General features: G+C 41.6%; 1 protein-coding gene across 1 annotated transcript in view; it reads left to right on the top strand.

Annotated features, from left to right (window-relative positions):
- Positions 1-19581, top strand: part of carmil2 (capping protein regulator and myosin 1 linker 2) — a 115280-nt gene that overhangs the window by 19432 nt on the left and 76267 nt on the right. Inside the window, exons 9-18 of the mRNA XM_030426976.1 lie at positions 6266-6341; positions 7145-7233; positions 9161-9255; positions 9412-9498; positions 9718-9827; positions 10058-10135; positions 10699-10775; positions 11767-11871; positions 16911-16980; positions 17109-17190. Of these exons, the coding sequence (XP_030282836.1) occupies positions 6266-6341; positions 7145-7233; positions 9161-9255; positions 9412-9498; positions 9718-9827; positions 10058-10135; positions 10699-10775; positions 11767-11871; positions 16911-16980; positions 17109-17190 (869 nt within the window). The remainder of the gene's footprint in view (positions 1-6265; positions 6342-7144; positions 7234-9160; positions 9256-9411; positions 9499-9717; positions 9828-10057; positions 10136-10698; positions 10776-11766; positions 11872-16910; positions 16981-17108; positions 17191-19581) is intronic.

Below are 19581 nucleotides of genomic sequence, written 5' to 3' on the forward strand. Positions count from 1 at the left end.
GACACTACTTTGATATTAATGTGATAATTAATTACTGGCAATCAATTATACTCGTGGACAGGGCACCACCTCCGATATTTGAATTTTAAGACTAACCTCGGAGGTAATTAGTGAAAATATCAACTGTCCAAGTTTGGTAGACAGATAAATCATCAGTCTCAAGTGAATCTGTTTATTTTCAATATCTATTTGCTCCTATTCTGAAGCAGTGAATTCTTTCCACGATCCCATCAATTTCCCACTTCAAATTAAACATGCACAGACAACGACATAAGATTAAATATGTTTATTAACTAAATAAATGCAGATTAAATGACATGAGGTAATGATTCAAACGGGTGACAAAGTAACAGAAAGTGTGAAGACTGTGGAATGAATAATTGATTGGATGGATTCAGACAATGGTGGATTTTAATCTATGGTGGGACCGTTAATTCCCAACTACGGGATTAATTTCTAACGAGATTATATGGGAGATGTCTTTGAATTTATGATATATATTCGAAGCTTTCACAAACACCAACTCTGATTTCATTCACGTGTGACTCTTGTTGTGTGTGGAGTTTTCTGCCTACTTTGTTGAAGAAGAGAGGTGTCCCAAAATCCAGATTCTCTGGGTCAGCTCCGTCTCCGCTTAGATGCAGAAGTAGCGTCTGTCCAGCCGCTGGATGATGACGAGCCGGCTGTCCTTGTGACGTAGTCTACCGGCACAGCGGGGATTCCGTCTAAGTGCTCTGAGGCCTGTCGGCTTCGGAACCGCTGGAAGGTGATGCCGTCTCGGGTCGAACTTCCTCTGCCCAGCGAAGTGTCTCGCTTGAGAGCGCTGCAGGCTAGGGGTGGGCGATACTGCAGATTTTGGTATCAATCCGATACCGAGTAAATACAGGGCCAGTATTGCCGATACCAATACCGATACAGATACTTTTTACTTGAAAATTCCTGATCAATTAATGATTTTGTACTTTATTTAACATATTAAATCTCTAACCTGCATGTAGCCTAAATAGGAATACTAATGTTCCTTCAACAGATACACAAAAGGGTTATTATATTCTTGAGGTAGGTTATATATTTTAATATAAGTATATAATTTTGAGTTACAGTTACAGTGAACCTGAGTGAGCGGAGTGAGAGAGGTGAAGAGGAGCGCTGCGCTCACACAAACTCTGTGAAGAAATACATGTGATTTGCTAAATTTATAGAAGAGAAACTACAACAAAAATATCGATCTCATCACGCTGGTATCGATCCGATACCAATACTCACCTTGGTATCAATACTATCGATATTTGGATGGATCTGCCCACCCCTACTGCAGGCGGTCCGGGCACGGTTGATTAACAATTCTGTTCTGCTGTAGACTATATTTCTTCACGGCCTCTTGGGCAGCTTAACTGCACCGACTGTGTGATGGTTTAAGAATGATCAGAGTCTCGATAGAATTGGTGATTACGGAGCTCCGAATATATATTGAATTGACTTCTTGCGTAAAAATAACTGGGAAAAAAACGCCGGCCGGACGATCTTCCCTATTACTAAATACAAGAAAACAAAAATAGTTTCTTTGGCTTTGAATACGATACTTTAACAATAAGTAAAATATTACAAAAATAAAAAGAGTCAATTTCGTTCTTGCTCAAATTTTAAAGAAAGGTCTTTTCAAAATAAAAGAGCGTCACCTGAAGAGGGATCTTACAAGTGGCTCAGATCTCCGGAGATTATTAAGTATCGGAGCCTCAAAAATCTAGCAAAGTACGGAAATTAAATGGGAAAAATAAGAAGTTAAGCGTACTAAAAATTAAAGTAAGTAAGAAGGTAGCAAACGAAGATAGTGTGGAAGAGTACGAGACTAAAACGAAGAGTTTTGCAAGAAAGAGAGTTTAGAAGAGAATGAGCAGCGGGATGCATGAGCTTTTAATGTTTAAACCGAGGGCGGAACCGAGGGCGGCCTGGTCACGTCACTTCCTCCGGTGACGTCACAGCTCATGTTACCGATTTCTTACTTGTTGAACCAAACGAATGGTTTGATAAGTTTTTAAAATCCCGATCGACTACGTGCCGAAATCCACCATGGTCTCACATTAACATTTGTTATGAGAATATAAAGAAACACAACTGAAGTTGCCTAATAGGCAAAAGAGAAACTATGGGTTAGAATAAAACACAAACACAAGCACATAATCATCAGAGGCACTAATGGCTTAAGCATATCTCGTACAGTGACAACTTATACTTCACAGACATGTGTCAGATTTAAAAGAAAGTCTAAATACTTAAAAATAGATCACATTCCGTTAGTATTGGCCTTTGAAAATTGTACCGAAACTTACCAGGAGGTGGTGCTGTAGCTCCACCAGAATCCTGACATTAACCCTGTGATTCTTAACAGAAGTTTTCTCTTACTAACACAAATGAGAGACAGAGCATGTTTGAGGTCTCATCAAGCTAATTAAAGATATATTGTTTAAAAAAAAAGATGAGCTTACAATCTAATGCTCTTCCAGTATTAAAGGAGAAATCAAGGCTCTTGTTTCTTTTGATGTGAATGTGGAGACACCCTGCCGGACTCGAGTGTCAAAACTTATTGGGTGACATCTTAATAGTACATGCCAGATGTGGGCCTTGCCATTTGGTGACAAGCCGGTTGTAACAAGGATAAACCTGATGTTTTCCAGTGACTGAATTGGCACTGAATTGTAAACAGTCTGTGGAAGAAAAGACAGGTACTGATGTAATCCAGATGTTGAATGAGACCTTTCTGGGCCTGATTGTCCATAGTCTGTTATAATAGGCTCTATTAAGGTCAGTGAGAGAGGGTGATAAAAGGGGTCAGGTCTTCCCTAAAGCGGGGGAAGGAACAGAATCAGAAGGTTATCTGGTGACTCCACTCAAGAACTCAGCAGGCTTTTCTTTCTCGCAGGCGAAAATGCTTATTGGTGTATCACATGCTGCTTTGTCAATAGTGAAGTGTCAAGAAACAATGGCACATTCTCAGCTTAATTGTTGTTGCACTATTTTATAACTGAACACATCCTGTGCCTTTGTTTACATTTCACTTCAAACTAGAACTTCCTAGAGGAAAGATTTATAAATTAAGATTACTTTTTTGAATTTGAAAATTATCAACAGGTACTCTAATGGAGTGGTCCCCAACCTTTTTTGCAGCACGTACCAGTTTCATGTACGACATAATAATGACGGACCGGGGGGGATTGTGCGCGTGTGAATAAAATGCATAAACACCTGAAGTGTGTTCCTTTCTGCTCCGTAACTTACTAAGGTAACATGCAGTCTCCAGCAGTTGTCCACTCACCGTCCCCGCAGCTGCAGTTCAGCCACTTTATCAGCCAACTGTAATAATCAAATAATCAAAACACAACTGACCACGAATTCGTTCAAGGGATTTTTCAACTGTAGTCCATTTTGTATTTATGTAGATTGCAGACAGTTCTTCTGACTTCAGCGTACATTATTGAATACCGGCAGGAGCAGGCGACCAAATCACAAAGGAACAACTTCCTCATTCCTTTCTGGACCAAACTTCACATGTTTGATAAGAGTCCAGTCCTGAACACAAAGGCCAGTATACAGTCATAGTCACAGCACCACATGTTGGACACAGAAAATGACATTTAACCCCTTCCTAGTCTGTCCAGTCCAAAACACAGACAGTTAAGACATGTGTACACAATAATCAGGCAATAGGGCCGGGTAGGCGGCACGCCCGACAGCAGCATGCCCCGACTCGGGGACTGCAAGGGCCCATTCGTCGCTGCTTGCAGCTTTAATTAGGGCCCGAGCAGGTCATCGACCTGTGAGGTCCCTATTGTAATTTGAAGAACTAGTGTACCGCTTTAACTGCAATTTTGGAGGCCTGAACATACCCAAAAACTCACCAAATTTGGAATATACGTCACATCTAGTGAAAAATTTGATAATTTAATGTCGTTGAGTGAGGTCGTGACCTGCGGGCTCTGTAGCGCCCCCTAATGTTATTCCCTGCCTTCCACATGCGCGTAGATGAACGAAATTCGGTACGCAGATTCATCGTGAGCAGACGCACAAAAAAGTCTGTAGGGACCATACTGTCACTCCAACAGGAAGTCAGCTATTTAGATGTGTGGCGGTGTTTTTGTCCAATTCATGCCTACTTTGAAAACTATCTTGTCCTAGAGCTTAAACACCACAGTCTTCAAATTAACTCAGTAATTTTTTTCATGTCTTGAAGAACAAAAGTTATGGAAATCATTCAGCTGCGCCAAACTTTAGTGGGCGGTGCGGTGGAAACCATTTTTTCCCCTCGCGGTCAAACATCAAGGCTTTATAACTTTAACATACAATTTCCTATCCACACCAAACTTCTATTAAGTGTCGAGGCTGTCTCCCCGAACAAATCTCAGCATCAATACTAAGTCGGCCATTTTGATTTTGGCCGCCATTTTTAAATATTGCCAATCTTCTTACTTAAATGATCTCCTCCTACAGATGTAACACCACCTACTTCAAAGTCACTCAGTAGCATCCTCTGACCTTGAAGATGAAAAGTTATGGAAATCTTTATCCTACGTCATACCTGCTGGCCACAGTGGAGCGGTCAATTCAAATCCTTCGCCGTAAAGCATCGTGTCCTCATAACTTCTTCATACAATGTTCTATCTCGGCCAAATCTAGAGGGAATCTAGAGGGAGTCGCCCTGAATAGATCTGTGCATCAATACTGTGTCATATCAATAGCGCCACCCACTGGAAACCCACTGGAAACATGAGGTAAGTATTATCTCAGTCAATGTTGGCGCCCTACATGCATATACATGAATGAAATTTGGCACGCATGTGTGTTATGACAAGACGCACAAATTACTCATTTACACCCACACTCTCAGTCCAACAGGAAGTGGTCAATTTTGCTTAGAAGCAAATGAATTTATGGTGTATGTGATGCAAGTCGCCACTAGATGGCATTGTTGTCTTTCAAGGCACATGTATCCTGTCTGAATAACCTCTGAGTAATTCCATTCAATTCCAGTAAGTCAGCCGCATATTCATCAGATTTTATTGAAACTTCAAAAGGTGGCAGCACGCACTTCTTGGAATAAAAACTAGCAAACCGAGCAGAACTTAGACCAAAAGCTTGACACTGATAGACAGCCATAAGTACATTGTTGAAAGAAGGCAAGTGAAGCATTATTCTACACTCATTTATGTGCAGTAATGACAAACATAGTCAGATGTACATGGCATTTGCAGGTAGTTTTGTCTACATTGCACGTTTCAACAGGGCATAGTTGAAGGGTAATGGGTAGAGCCACATAATGGATAAGTGAGTGGTAGTGAGCCACAGCACACAATTTTCAAATAAGCCAATTTGCTAAGAATGCCATTTGCGTGTTGTGTCTGCCCTGTCAATGTGGCACACAACAAGATGTGTGTAGTTGTGATTCTGCCCAACTTTTCCGCGATGAACGAAGTGGCTTCCCCTGCGATATGAAACAACTGAGTGTGTTCTGTGGTTAAACACAGCTACTGCAGGATGCTCGTCAAACCTGGTCACTTGACCGCTGTCCCTTTCCAAAAGGAAGAGTCACATCTGGCTGCACTCCACTACCTATCTAAATCTGTGGCATTACGCTTCCATCCTCCCCTATGATGCGCTGCCTTCCTGCCTTCACGGTGACAACAGAAGGCAGTGTCTTATCTGCGCCGGTAGTCGAGTGGTTGGAGTGCATGCCACATACGCAGTGGGCCCGGGTTCGAATTTAGGGCGGAGGAAGTTTACTGCAAGCCACAACCCCCCCCCTCTGTCCCACTTCCAATCTATTCCCTGCAAAAACACAGGTGTCCATGCCTAAATTCCAGACAAAGGCAAAGAGAAGGCTGTAACACTTCACACAACGTAACAGTGCAGAAACGATTGTCAAAATGTACCCGATTACTAAATGTTTTAGAAGTCATTCACCTGCAGCCCATTAGGATTTCTGTGGATTGCAGGAAGTTGTTCTGACTTCACCTGAAAGCGCTTGATACTGGCAGGGGCAACCCAGCGTGTTACAAACACACGTTGGGAGAAGAGGCTGATATTCACCCCCGCGTGCACCGTCCCAAACGCAGGCGGTTGCCGCCTCCGTGAACAACGATCAAGCAATGTGGCTTAAGGCGGAGCGCGTTTGGACGGCAGCACGCCCCGACGCGCACGCGGACTGCGAGGGCCCGTTCATCACTGCTTGCAGTTTTAATTTCTCATTGTTTCTCTTCTCCTCTTCTCTCAGGGACTTGGCATTAGCAGTAGCAGCTCTGTCTTTCAACCAGTGGTTTACCAAGATCTACTGCAAAGAACTCAAACTGGTACATTATGCTTTCTATTTGGTTAATTGACTTGTGTTCCTCTGTCGTTTAAGATTTGTCAAAGGGTTTGTTTTCCTGAATCCAGGCTTTTAAAAAAATGGTGTCATTTGATTCATGTAGATGAAGTTTACAAGTCCATGTCATAGAAATGCCCACACTGACTAAAAAGTGAGATTTATACCAAATGTAAAACGTGACACAATGCACAGGTTTGGGTCAAAGGACTATTAGCAGCACAATGCACAGGCCATGCAATTCTATAGACATTATCAAACAAACAATAACCAATAAGGGAAAGTAAAAAGCAAAATATATTTCATCATTTACTGCCTGGGTGTAGTCACATGAACTATAAGGACTCTCTCAACTTGTTGTTCTGGTCCACAATCACGTAAGTTGGCCCTTAGCTCTTATTTGTGCTGCTAGTAGCAACACACCAACACATCCACACAGCCCTTATTGGATATTTGTTACTGATTGGAAGCTGCCGCTGAATAACTTGTCCTTGTCTCATGCCACTTGAGTTTCATAATGATGTAAAGATGTAAATATGTTTTATTTACTGAGACCTAACAGTTCCCACTATTAGCAAGCATTTGGGGACAGTAGCGAGCAAAACTCTAATTTAACAGACAGAAACAATGAGCAGAACCGAGCTTGAGATTTCAGGCTTTCCTCTGTGAGTCTATTACTCTGCTCTGAATAGTTTTCACTCATTGTGTGGAACCGTAAAAATGAAATTTGGGAATGCCAGTCTGGGAATTTGTTTTGGACTGTCTGTCTGTGCGTCTTTGTGCCCTCAGTCAGTAGACATTCAGCAGCAGCTGACCTTCCTGCTGTCCAGATCTCCCAGTTTGGAGGAGCTCTCACTGGAGGCCAGCGGACTCAAACTGTGAGTTTGTTTGTGACTGTGTGCAGATTTGTAGGTATATTATCTAGCATTGCAGTTAGACGGAGTAAGTAATCTTTCCTCAACAAAACTTGTAACAGTGCATTTCAACAAACAATTGCCCTGAGCTGCCTCATTTGAATGACGCTTCTACGTCTATCTATAAAATACCACACATATGGACGTAGAATTTCGAGGTCAGGAAAATAGCAAGCAGCTGAAGTGCTGCTTACACTGGTCATTCACACCGTTGGTTGCTGCACCTTAATAGCAGGTAAGATTGGAGATGGCCACACAATGCACCCCGGTCTTTGTGCTAAAACAGGGTTAGTGTCAAGTGTGTCATGATTGGCCCTTGAGTCAGATATGGCCACCAGCCACGCCCGTTAATGGCAGCTCTCCTCTAAATGATCTGTGCACTTGGCACGGTGCTAGGTTGGATTTTAGGGGCTTTTGGTAAACCCTAAGGGCCTGCTTCCATTTGGAAGGCTAGAGTAACCTTCAAAAACCTTTAAGATATTATGCACGCTTAAAGTCTGTGTAAAGCAAAATCAGCCATTTTCTTTTAAACACATTAAACAGGGCATAAATGTGTTTACTTAAAACATGTAAAAGCCAGTAGAATTTAATTTTGGAGCTAGGCTCACAAACTGTTTTTCAACATTTCTGTGTTCAGGATTTAATGGGCAGGTCAGAAATCATGCAAATCATGGCCGTGTTACGTAACATGGCCCTATGATTTGCATAAACCCGGCCCTGCTGCGGAAGTGGTATAAATACGTTCAGCGCGTCAGCTTCAGCGGTTCTCCCACTCGCTCTCCAGTCGTGGATAGCATTGCATACAATAGTTTGCAGCTAGCTAACCAGCCAACCAGCCAGCTAACCAGTCATGTCTCCTCCACATCGCTCTGCATCTTTCCTGGATGCCACAGTGTGTAGGGTGACGGCGCTGTTAGCTTATTTAAGTTTCCTTTGGATGACAACGTAAGGAAACGGTGGATCGATTTTGTCAAGAGGAGCTCATAACTCATAACACAATTTTTTGGCCGCTTTGCACGGTCTTTAACACCTAACTTTTTACTTCCATCAAAGAGACATAAAATCAATGTCTACAACTTTTACTTTAACTTTATTATGTTGGTATTATTGCATAGACTTTAGCAAGGGCAAAGCATACAGCTAAAAAAATCCTTATTGATAAATCACAATACTTTAAATAACAAATGAACCTAAAAGAGCTGAGGCCTGGTTAGAAATACTTAAATGTAGGTGAGATGGAGAGGGTCAGGTCTTTATATGGCTTGCTGTTCCCGTACTGCTGAAAGTCCAAGTCCTTGAGGCAAATCACAACCCCGCCCGAGGTCTCTCAATTTCCTTAAAGTCCAAACGTCATGCCAACAGAGTGAACAAAACTACTCCAATATCCAAATTGTAATCCACAGCATGTTGGCAAAAATGCTTAATCAGTTGTGCTCTTCCCTTGGTCTGTTTCTGCTGAAGATTTCTTGAAGTCCTTGCTGTGATGTTTAGGCTGCTCACAGACTCCGTATCATGTGTTTCTTCAAGGCTGGAGCGAGTGGAAGAACGTTCTGTAGTCCGTGCATCTCAGTTTATATACTCTCTTGTTTCAGACAGTGGCTTGGTGTATGTCTTTATTAGGACATTTTCCCAGCTATCGATCCGTTCAATGGCTAATAATCCCTTGATGACGGCTAACGATTTTGTAACAATCTGACTGTCCTTTGACGGTGACTGAGCTATCTCAAAAAGTTTACTGTTTCTTGGCATCAGCATATTGTTTTGTCAGCTGATGATTTGAATGTGCAAGAAATGTTTGAACTCCATTTTTATATGCAAATCCAAGCAGACTGTTTCTATTGCAGTTTATAGATTGACTGTGATCAAGAAGTAACCTCGTTTTCTGCTGCAGGGACTTTGCAATTAAATTGGCAGCTGCCCTACGGGAGCACAGTTCCTCTACCTTGCAATCAATCAACCTCTCAGGGAATCCAATTGAAGATAAAGGTGGGCTTTTAAAATATCACACCTGAGTGATAGAAGCACAATACTACAAAGACCAGTAGTTCTGTGTCTTGTTGAATCTTGAGCCAAGTAACCAGTTTACTTCCTATGTGAAGTTTTGTCAGCTAGTGAGTCACACTAGTGTGTTTTCTCTGCTAGGTGTAATAGCTCTCAGTCAGGAGTTGGGGAGTCTAGCTAAAGGACTTAAGCACCTTTCTCTGTCCCGGGTGTCAATGACTGCTAAAGGTACATGCACACACACACACACACACACACACACACCTACAATAAATATTACAACATTTTTTTTTACTATAAGTTTCTTTCTGCTTTGATAGTTCTAAGAGCAGTATGAAGGTGGAGGATAAAGACAAGGCAGATATCGACCCAGATAGTGTACTAAATGAAATATCCACCTCCAAAATCATGATCACTGTATCACTGGTCTGATCTATGTATTTCCAGGTCTTGGCTGTCTGAGTCAGGTGTTATCCTCCATTCAGCTGTTTTCTGCATCTTTGACCCACCTCAACCTGTCTGGTAACCCCGGCAGCCTGGTTACTGAAGAGGCCACGGTACGTTCTGCTCTCTCTCTCTGTGTCTCTATGACGAATACGAATAGATGATACATTTGGCCCATGCTGTATGTGTATGTAGGGGTGGACCTTCTACATGTCACATTGGTTCATGAGAATAACATTTCATTTACTTTTCAGCTACACTTCAGCAAAACATGCCAACACATCTGAAACATATATTCCACACGCTGGTTAAGAATAATGTGTGTGTGTCTTCTGTCTTGCAGTTTCTTTTCAAGTTCTTGTCCAGTACTAACTCACTTACTCATTTGGACCTCAGTGACACCAACTGCCCTCTGGACACGGTCAGTGAGAGACATTCATACAGTACAAATATATCCACACCTTTTGTCTAAGGCCGGTGTCTTAATATTAATAATCAAACATTTTTGAAAATCAGCTCACCTTCAGTTGAGAAGATCAAAAGCATTTTCATCTTAGTAAAGTTGTGCTTTCATGTGTTGTTATTGTTGGAGCTAGGTTTTTTATTTACTGTCTGGGCTCTAAAACAAACCCTTCAGCGTACAACCAGTCACCATATAGTGACCTCTGGGCTGAGACAGTGAACGAGAACACTTACTGTATGAGGGTATATCAGACCTCTGCTCTGCCACAGTTTGTCAGAGAGAGAGATGGTAAACAGGAGATGAAGAAAATAAATAGTTGTTAAATGGAGTGAGCATAGTGAACTCCTACTGTGTCAGATGTAAGATTTGATCACTTAATATTAAAAGGTGTAACAGTGGAGCTGAGTCCCAGGGCCTTCGAACAGTCTGGAAACAGACTATGTTCTACACCTTTTCAGTTGTGTAATCTGAACTTTTGTGCTTGTCACTTAACACTCACATAAGCTAACTTTCTCTTGCAGTTATTTGTGTCCCTGTCTGCCGGGTGTTGTTACAAAATGATGTACCTGAACCTGGCCAAGAATCCTTTCAGCCACAGGTAAACTTCTCTGTCTTCAGTGTGTCAGACCTGTGAATTTGACATCCTCTCTGCAGTATTGAGTCAGTATTGTTGCACTAGAGTCAGTACCATTGCACATATATTTGTACAATTATCATGGATCACAATACTTCGGCCACCACAAGGTTGTATAGCTCATACTGTATACCAGGGGTCACCAGCCTTTTTGAAACTTAGAGCTACTTCATTAATGATACTCATCTATGTGAAGACACTGATCACGTTAATGATTTCTCACAATAATTATCAACAATGACTTAACAAGATGGGCAACAGATAATATCAATATTCAATTTTCATTTTTAGAACAGGCCTGAGGGCTACTCATGTGGTCTTTGGGGGCTACCTTGTGGCCGCGAGCACCATGTTGGTGACCCCTGCTGTATGCCTTTTAATATAATTTCCTTAATGTCTTATTTTGTAATATTTATTATGAATCTCTTTTCTGGCTCTATTCATATTTACACCTGTGCAGAAACAACAACAAACAGCTCAAAGTTGTTCTGCTATTTCATTTAGTAAAAGAAATCCAAAACATCAATTACCTACCATACCCTGAGCACCAAGAGTAGAGAGAAGTAGGCGATAGCAGTAACATCACTACTGACTCAAGCTCACAGGTGTCTGGTGAAATCGTGAAAAAACAATAGCAGAAACAATATCTCTGTTCCACTTGAATTCTCCAAGTAGGCCATTGCAGTGAGCCAGCACACACAATATCAAGGCATAGGGACAGACACACATTCATTTAAATTCAGACATTAATACATTGGTTACGCCGATGCTTTTCTTTCTGTCACATGTCAAAATGTGTGCATTTAAAAAGCAGGCAGGCACAAGGGCTGAAATGGCAAGGCGACTTATAAATTCTATATCCTATAATCCATTCTAGCACAGTGTCATGGTGTGGTTGATAAAACCGTATTCAAAGAAAGCATAGCCAATGACTGCTATTGTGTGTATTGTGTAGAAAGGTACGGGAGGTGACCAGGAGCATCGGAGAGTTCTTCAGTCAGAGCTGTGAGCTGAAATATGTGGGCCTGTCTGCAACCAAACTACCTTCACAAGCCCTCAGGTGTGGTTAGTCGTAACCGATGTATAATATTTCCTTTTTCTTTTTACTTGAAAGTTAATTCTTCACCCAGGGAATTGTAGTTTGCCTAAAATGTTCTTGACTTAATGGTCCACTTACTCTACAAGCTTTGGGGAATTGTTGTTATATAATGTTATCAATTTATTGGAAGAAACAGGCGAAGGTAAACCAGAACTTCCAGGTTTTGTTGCAGAAGAAAATCTGCATCTCCAGTGACATTTAACTATGCTGAAAAATGTAAAATCCTGCAGGAACAGAGCCTATGTCAACAGTATGTCACATGGCTCACCTAAATTATTTGTTGTGCAGCCGTTGCAGTGCCAAGTAGGCAATGGTGCAAATATACTATCAATGAACAGATATCCAACAACAGTCAATTAGGGTCACTGTGTGTGTAGTCCTAATTAATCTACTTAAAAGTGTTTACACTTTTAACAAAGCACTAGTGTCAAATACAATCATTTATGTGCCTGAATTGTAACCACAAGAGAAACTAACTTTTATGCTGCAGATGTGCACAACTCTGTGGATATAATTATTGTAAGTAATATGTGACTTAAAATGTCAATGGGCAGAATATGAATATTTCACTATAAACGCAATTAAAAAAGAAAATGAGTTATGAAGCCCTCCAGAAAGTGTTTTTTTTTTTTTTTGATTAAAGCTAGGGTCTGTAATGTTGTTCAGAAACACATTTTGTTATACTGGGTGAAATGATCCTGCTATCCTGAGAGTAGTCAATACATTATGTATTCAGAAAAAGGAACGAAAATAATCGGACCTCTGTGGCAGCTGCAGGACTGAGAAAAATCTGACCAATCCGTGTCGTCCGGCCGGACAGCACGGATTGGTCAGATGCCTTCATGTCTCGTTCTGTCCCTCCCTCCTCTGCGCGCGCACACGTTAAGTTTCACTGATGCCGGAAATATTCAGCACACTCCTCTGCAGAAATACCAGTTGCAGGAGAAGACAGTCATTTGGTTACAATGGCAGAGAAAATGCAGCCAGCGTTACTTGTAACAGCTCACCCCGCTAAAAAGGCAAGGAAAAGAAAGCCTGAGGCAGGAAAGGCTGCACGAAAAAGGCTCTGGATAAAGAAAGAAGTCGGACCGAGTCAACATCGGTGCGGCGTTTGAGTGGTGGAGACAACTGGGGCATGTGAAGGGCTTGAAAAGTGATGCAGAGGTTGCTCTCTTTCTGTTGGACAGGTAATTGTTTGTTTTGTTTCAGGGGGATTTGTTATTTTCATGAAATATGTGAGGTTTGCCAACTTGGCTACGTTTGTAGCTCGTATTAGCACAATGCTAACGTTAGCTTCTTTGTGTGTTGTTTTTAGCCATGAGAATGGCTAATGAGTCGGCCCAATTTCCACTGCATATGGTCCGCTGCGTTGCGGCTCCGATCCGGTTTTGCTCCGCCTTCCGGCAATCCCCACCGGTTGCGGTTTGAGTCCGCAACGGCGCAGTACGGTAGACAGCTGGCCTCACGATGTGTGCTAGTGTCAACACGGAGTGTTTTATTTAGAAAAGTAACCAGATGTAGTTTGTTATTTTAGCGCTTGACTTCCTGTCTGCTCCGTGCTAAATTCAGCTGAATTGCTGCGTCTTGCTCCGGCATCTCCTTCTCCCTGCTGATATATATGAGTCCCACTAACAGATGCCCAGTTTGTGGGGGCGTGGCTTTGGACGGAGCACTGACGGGATGGAGGGATGGAACTTAGAGGAGGTGCCACTTTCAAATCTTGCTAGCTCTCTTGCTAGCTCTCCAGGATTGTAGACCCTAGCTTTAAGTCAGAATCCTTTTAGATTGAAGCTTGCAATTTACCGCGTTAGCACTCCATAGTAACAGTAATATATTTGGTACCAGTATTGTACCTGTACAGTACATACCAATACATGTATGTAGGTACTGGAGTAAAAGATGTGAAAATAAGGGGGAACAACTCAGATTTTATATAGAATTTATACTGTAGTTGTTTTTGATTACTGGGTACCTATTCTGTTATTACAGGGTATGTATGTCTACTGTACACTATCTGGACATTTAGGATTCATTTACAGAAAATTAACACTGTAGTTATTTTTTAACTACTGGGTACCTATTCCATTATCTGGATGTCAAGTCTGTGAAAGTCTTCTCAACTCAACTCCACTTTAGTTATAAAGCGCTTTAAGTGCTGTACATGAAAAGAAATAGAACATGAAACATAAAACATAGGAAATAAAAACAATAAAACAATAAAAATGTTAAAACAATAAAAACAATACAAACAAAAGACACTAAAACACTAAAACCAGAGCAGAGTCTCATGCTAGGTTGAAAGCCGAGGAATAAAAATGGCTTTTAAGATGCGTTTTAAAAATGGACAGTGAGGGGGCTTATCTGATATGGAGTGGGAGGACGTTCCAAAGTTTGGGACCGGCAATGGAAAAGGGTCTTTCCCCTCTGAGCTTCCGCTTAGACCTCGGTACCTCCAGGAGCAGCTGGTCAGCTGACCTGAGGCACCGGGCAGGAGCGTAGGGATGGAGCAGCTCAGAGAGGTAAGGCGGGGCGAGACCATTTCAAGATTTAAAAACAAATAAAAGAATCTTAAAATGAACTCTAAAATGCACAGGCAGCCAGTGGAGGGAGGCCAGAATGGGAGTAATGTGCTCCCTCTTACGTGCTCCAGTCAAGAGGCGAGCAGCAGCGTTCTGGACTAAGTGGAGACGTGTGAGAGAGGACTGGCTGACTCCAAAAAAAGAGCATTGCAATAATCCAGCCGAGATGTAATGAGGGCGTGGATTACTGTTTCAAAGTGCTTTTGTGCGAGAAAGGGCTTCACCTTTGCCAGCTGCCTCAGGTGAAAGAAGCTGGCTTTCGCTATTGCACCAATTTGCCGGTCCAGTTTAAAATCACTGTCCATCTTAAAACCCAAGTTTGAGACTGTTTGCTTCATATAGTGTGTCAAAGGGCCCAAGTCAACAGGGGGGGTTCACTAGAGCCGCTCAGACCAAAAATCATCACTTCTGTCTTCTTTTCATTAAATTTTAAAAAGTTCAGTGTCTTTAAAAAGTCTTCTACCTGGCAGTAGTGTACGACCAGCAGTACAGCTCCTTACAGTTCAAGCTTCCCTTCTTTTAGTTCTGTGCAAGACCTCAGTTCATCCCAGGATGTGAATAGAAATATGGCACAAGACAAAACACTAGATATAAACTCTTGCGTAGGGTTAAAATACTCTCTTGACAGTAAACTTTGCAGTTATTAAGTAAGTTTGTTCTCCATGTGTTGAGGCAAGTTAAATCAAAACAAACTGTTCCCATGTTGTTCTTTGAAGGCAAAGAGTCAGTCCACCCATGTTACATATACATGGTTACACTGAAAGATGACGGATAGGATGGTTATTTTAGTTTGCTTGTTTGACATAAAACCACATACGATTTAGGCTATTGAGTGATGCATAAGTCATCACTACATCTTCCCTGAAACATCCACATAATGGAATAGGAGCAAAGTAGTTAAGAAATAACTACAGTGTAAATTCTATATCAAATCCTAGATTGTTACCCCTTATTTTCACATCGTGTTAACCAGTAGTTACATACATGTATGGGTACGTATTGAGTACTTACTATGTAAATTGAGGGCTGTAATCTAAAGTGTTACCTCATAGAGTTTTCATTTATTCAAAAGTGGTATCTACATAATGGACGTCTTTTTTCTGTACAGCTAATCAAAGATCTCAATTTAAGACCACATAATATCATTTGTGTTCTTACATTGAACCAGACAGCAGCCTGCAAAGGAAAGCTTTTTGCGTCTTAGAGATTTCATGCTTAGACAGCAACAAAGCATGCTAACATGCAGAGTTTGGTCCTGTAGACACACTATATTTTTAAGTATTAACAATAGCAAAGATTGAGAGTTTCTACAACAGATGTTGCATATTAATGGTTTGCAGACACAAAATATCTAAGGTGTTGTTTGCACAGATCCCCTTTCTTAGCCTGCTTCACAACACAAGACTCGCTGACTCTGAACTAGGAACATTAGTTTGCTGCTTTCCTTTGTATCTGACTTACAAAACATGAACACACATCTTGTCCTTAGGGTTGGGTCATACCTCAAAGTAATACAGGGCCAATATTACCTTGCCAGTGAACTCGGACCTCTGTGGGTCTGGGTGCTGAGGGATTTCCCTCCTTCTCCTTTCTTTTTCTCTGCTGTAGCTCCTGTGTTCTTTTTCTCCTATTTTTTTTATTTGTTTAAAGAAGTTTGTGGTGTTGCCATAGTAGTGAAAGCCTCATACACACATCACAGTTTACAACATTTTCATTTACTGCTGTAAAATGGCTCCAAATGATGCTCCTGATTAATTCAGCCATCACTGCATGTCAGAATATACTTGTGGTCAGGATGCAAACCAGGACAGGCTGCGCGTGCACAACCCATATTGTGCACATGACAGGAGTACTTAGTATTGGTAGAATCTATTTTTTGGGATTGATCGGCCCTCCCCTACTTGTCCTGCATCTGAGCTATTTGCAGCCAAACAAACATTGATTGATTGATCATGGTGTATTGCTATTTGTAGGCTCAATAGCTGACGAGCTGCTCAGCTGCAGCATATTAAACGGCATGTAAATAAACCAAATATGACTTAAGCCGCTTTAGAAGCTGGTGTGCAACTTACTCTTAAATACCGCTAACAAAATGCTGTCTGGCTTGGAATCTATAGTGTAGGTCTGTTAACACTGCCTCTGTCGCTACTGCTGCTCAGTCTGCCAGCTGCTGTCAGTCAAACACAGACATGACAGCCCCTCCATACTGTAACAACAGTAGGCTAAAAATGTTATGCTTGACATAAGACAAAGAAAGTTATTTTATTATCTCTCCGTCAGACAACACCCACTTTACACATTTCAACAAAACCCAATCAACAAGGCTCTGTGCATCTTAAGTTTGTTTAAGAAGTGAAAAGTGCCAAAGCAGCTCTGCTATTACACGTATAGACCTTTAAATGTCTTTTGTTTTGCATCTAGGTTATTACTGCAGGGTCTGGCAACCAACACTCGTCTCTTCAGGCTAGAGTTGGACCTCAGTAGCTGTGAGGTACAGTAACCTACATTCTCACACACAAGTACACACAAGTGTTTGTTATGATGATTAGCAGAAGCCTGGGTAAACTATTTATTGTTGTTGTTACTTAGACCTTTGTGCGTGTGCGTGTGTGTGTGTAGCTACGTTCAGCAGGAGCCCAGGTGTTACAGGAGCACATCTCTGAAGCTACAGCTATCACAAGTCTGGATATATCCGACAATGGTATGCAAAACAAACACACACACACACACACACACACACACACAGTCAATCAACACCATGATGGAGAAATTTTAGAGATGATGTGCTGGTTCAGTGAAGACAGCATGGAGCTGCACCTCAGAAAGCTGACAGAAACACTGAAGTATTGTTACTGCATAAATGCACGTAGTTGCAAGTTCCAACTCCTCATGTAATAAATCTTTAAAGTAAACTTGCCCTTACAAGACGATAAGTGTGACAATGGAAGATACACCTCTGCATCTGGTACAGCAAACTAGATGTAGGTGTTAATGTGTGAATGTTTTGCTGATATTTACCTCAGCAGGTCAGACCAGTGTAAATGGACTTATACTTTTATAGCGCTTTTTCAGTCTACTGACTGCTCAAAGCCGCTTTACAACACTTCGTCAGATACTAAAAAACATTTTTAAACAAAGAATAAGAAACAGTACATGCATTAACATACAGACTGAACTCATGCAATACAGTTAACTTATCAACTGTAACCTTTATTTAGTTTCTATGAAATCTTTAAAAACTCTTTTATATCACACAGGGTTCGTACGGGTGCTTGAAATCCGTGAAAGTGCTTGAATTTCAATGTTGTGTTTTCAAGGTCTGAAAAGTGCTTGGATTTTAGTTTAAGTGCTTGAAAGGGCTTGACATTATGTCTATGCTAATGTCATACACTCTATGTCTTTCACAAAATTGGGATCAGACTGGATAGTTTGCTTATTACAAGGAGAAATAAAATCAGTAAGAGAACCGTATGTGGAGATGTTTCCTCCTGGGCTCCGCTGAGCCTCTCTGCTCCTCTCCGCGACCTGCCGGTCTGTGTGTGACCCCGCCCCTTTCGAAGAGAGACAGCAGGAGATGACAAAATGCCGGGAAGCTGTTGTTTTAACAAGCGTTGGCTTGAAAATGATAACTACAAACTATGGTAAGGACCGAATCAAAGAGTGGCGTCATGCAAGGTCTGCAAAAAAGATTTGCGGATGTGTGCAATGGGAGAGCCTGCGCTCTCCAGTCACAAGAAATGTAAGTTAAGACTTTTTGAGTAACTTAGGCCAACACTGCACGTTAAAGGGATAGTTTGTGTTTTTTGAAGTGGGGTCATATAAAGTACATATCTATAGTCAATCTGTTTCCTACCGTAATCACCGATCAGCGCAGCCTCAGTTTGGAGAAGTAGAGAGCCGCTCAAGCCCAGAGGCTCAGCTTTGTACTGCAGTGAACGGGGTTCAGCAAAAAAGCGAAATTAACCACCTAAAACAAGACTCACCTAAAAAAATTTACATCAGTTCAAGTGTACGTTGTATAGGTAAAATTCACACCGCTTTACATCACGGTCAGACCGTGCTTTCTTTTGGCACTACATTTTCTCAACCGCAGAACCCCCGTATCCCTACGCATTAGCGTAACTGGGCAACAGTTGACCTGGGAGCGGCGGCTGGACGAGAGGTTTACTTTCGATAAAAACTAAACTTAACTCTCCGTATCCTTCCACATTAGCGCTCATGCGTAGGGATACGGGGGTTCTGCGGTTGAGAAAATGTAGTGCCAAAAGAAAGCGCAGTCTGACAGCGATGTAAAGCGGTGTGAATTTTACCTATACAACGTACACTTGACCTGATATAGATTTTTTTAGGTGAGTCTTGTTTTAGGTGGTTAATTTCGCTTTTTTGCTGAACCCCGTTCACTGCAGTACAAAGCTGAGCCTCTGGGCTGGAGCGGCTCTCTACTTCTCCAAACTGAGGCTGCGCTGATCGGTGATTACAGTAGGAAACAGATTGACTATAGATATGTACTTTATGTGACCCCACTTCAAAAAACCCGAACTATCCCTTTAACACTTTATGTTAACCGCTAACGTTAGCTGAACCATAACACGCTAAATAATAATTAACACACCATTAATCACGTTAAGTGACCTCGTTAAGTTAGCGCCTGATTGTCCATGTGTCATTACACATGCAGACTGGTAGCAATAGAGAAGGATGGCTGAAGAGAAGGTCGAATTTGATGCACCAGAGCTGAAAGTGCCAGAGTCAGAAACTGACTGTTCAGTTTGTCTCTGTAACGTCACACCAGGCACTAACATACGTAAGAGCTTTAAGTGTGAAAAGGAAATGTTCACTTTTCTCCCATTTTCATGACTTACTTCTAATAAATTAAGATTAGCCTACATTGTAAGGCCCTTTAGCTAATGTTTATGAAGTTTTTGTATGTTTTATCTGAATACAGACTGATGTGAAACAGATTGACGTTATGTCGCTGTTCCTTGTTATTGCTAGCCTGGACGGGGATCTTGCTCACAATTTTTCTAAAAGACGGAGAATCCGCTGTTGAAAGTGGCAGCATATCTTCAACAACATACTCTGCCACAGTCTC

This window comes from Sparus aurata, chromosome 8, assembly GCF_900880675.1.
Source record: "Sparus aurata chromosome 8, fSpaAur1.1, whole genome shotgun sequence".
Lineage (NCBI taxonomy): Eukaryota > Metazoa > Chordata > Actinopteri > Spariformes > Sparidae > Sparus > Sparus aurata.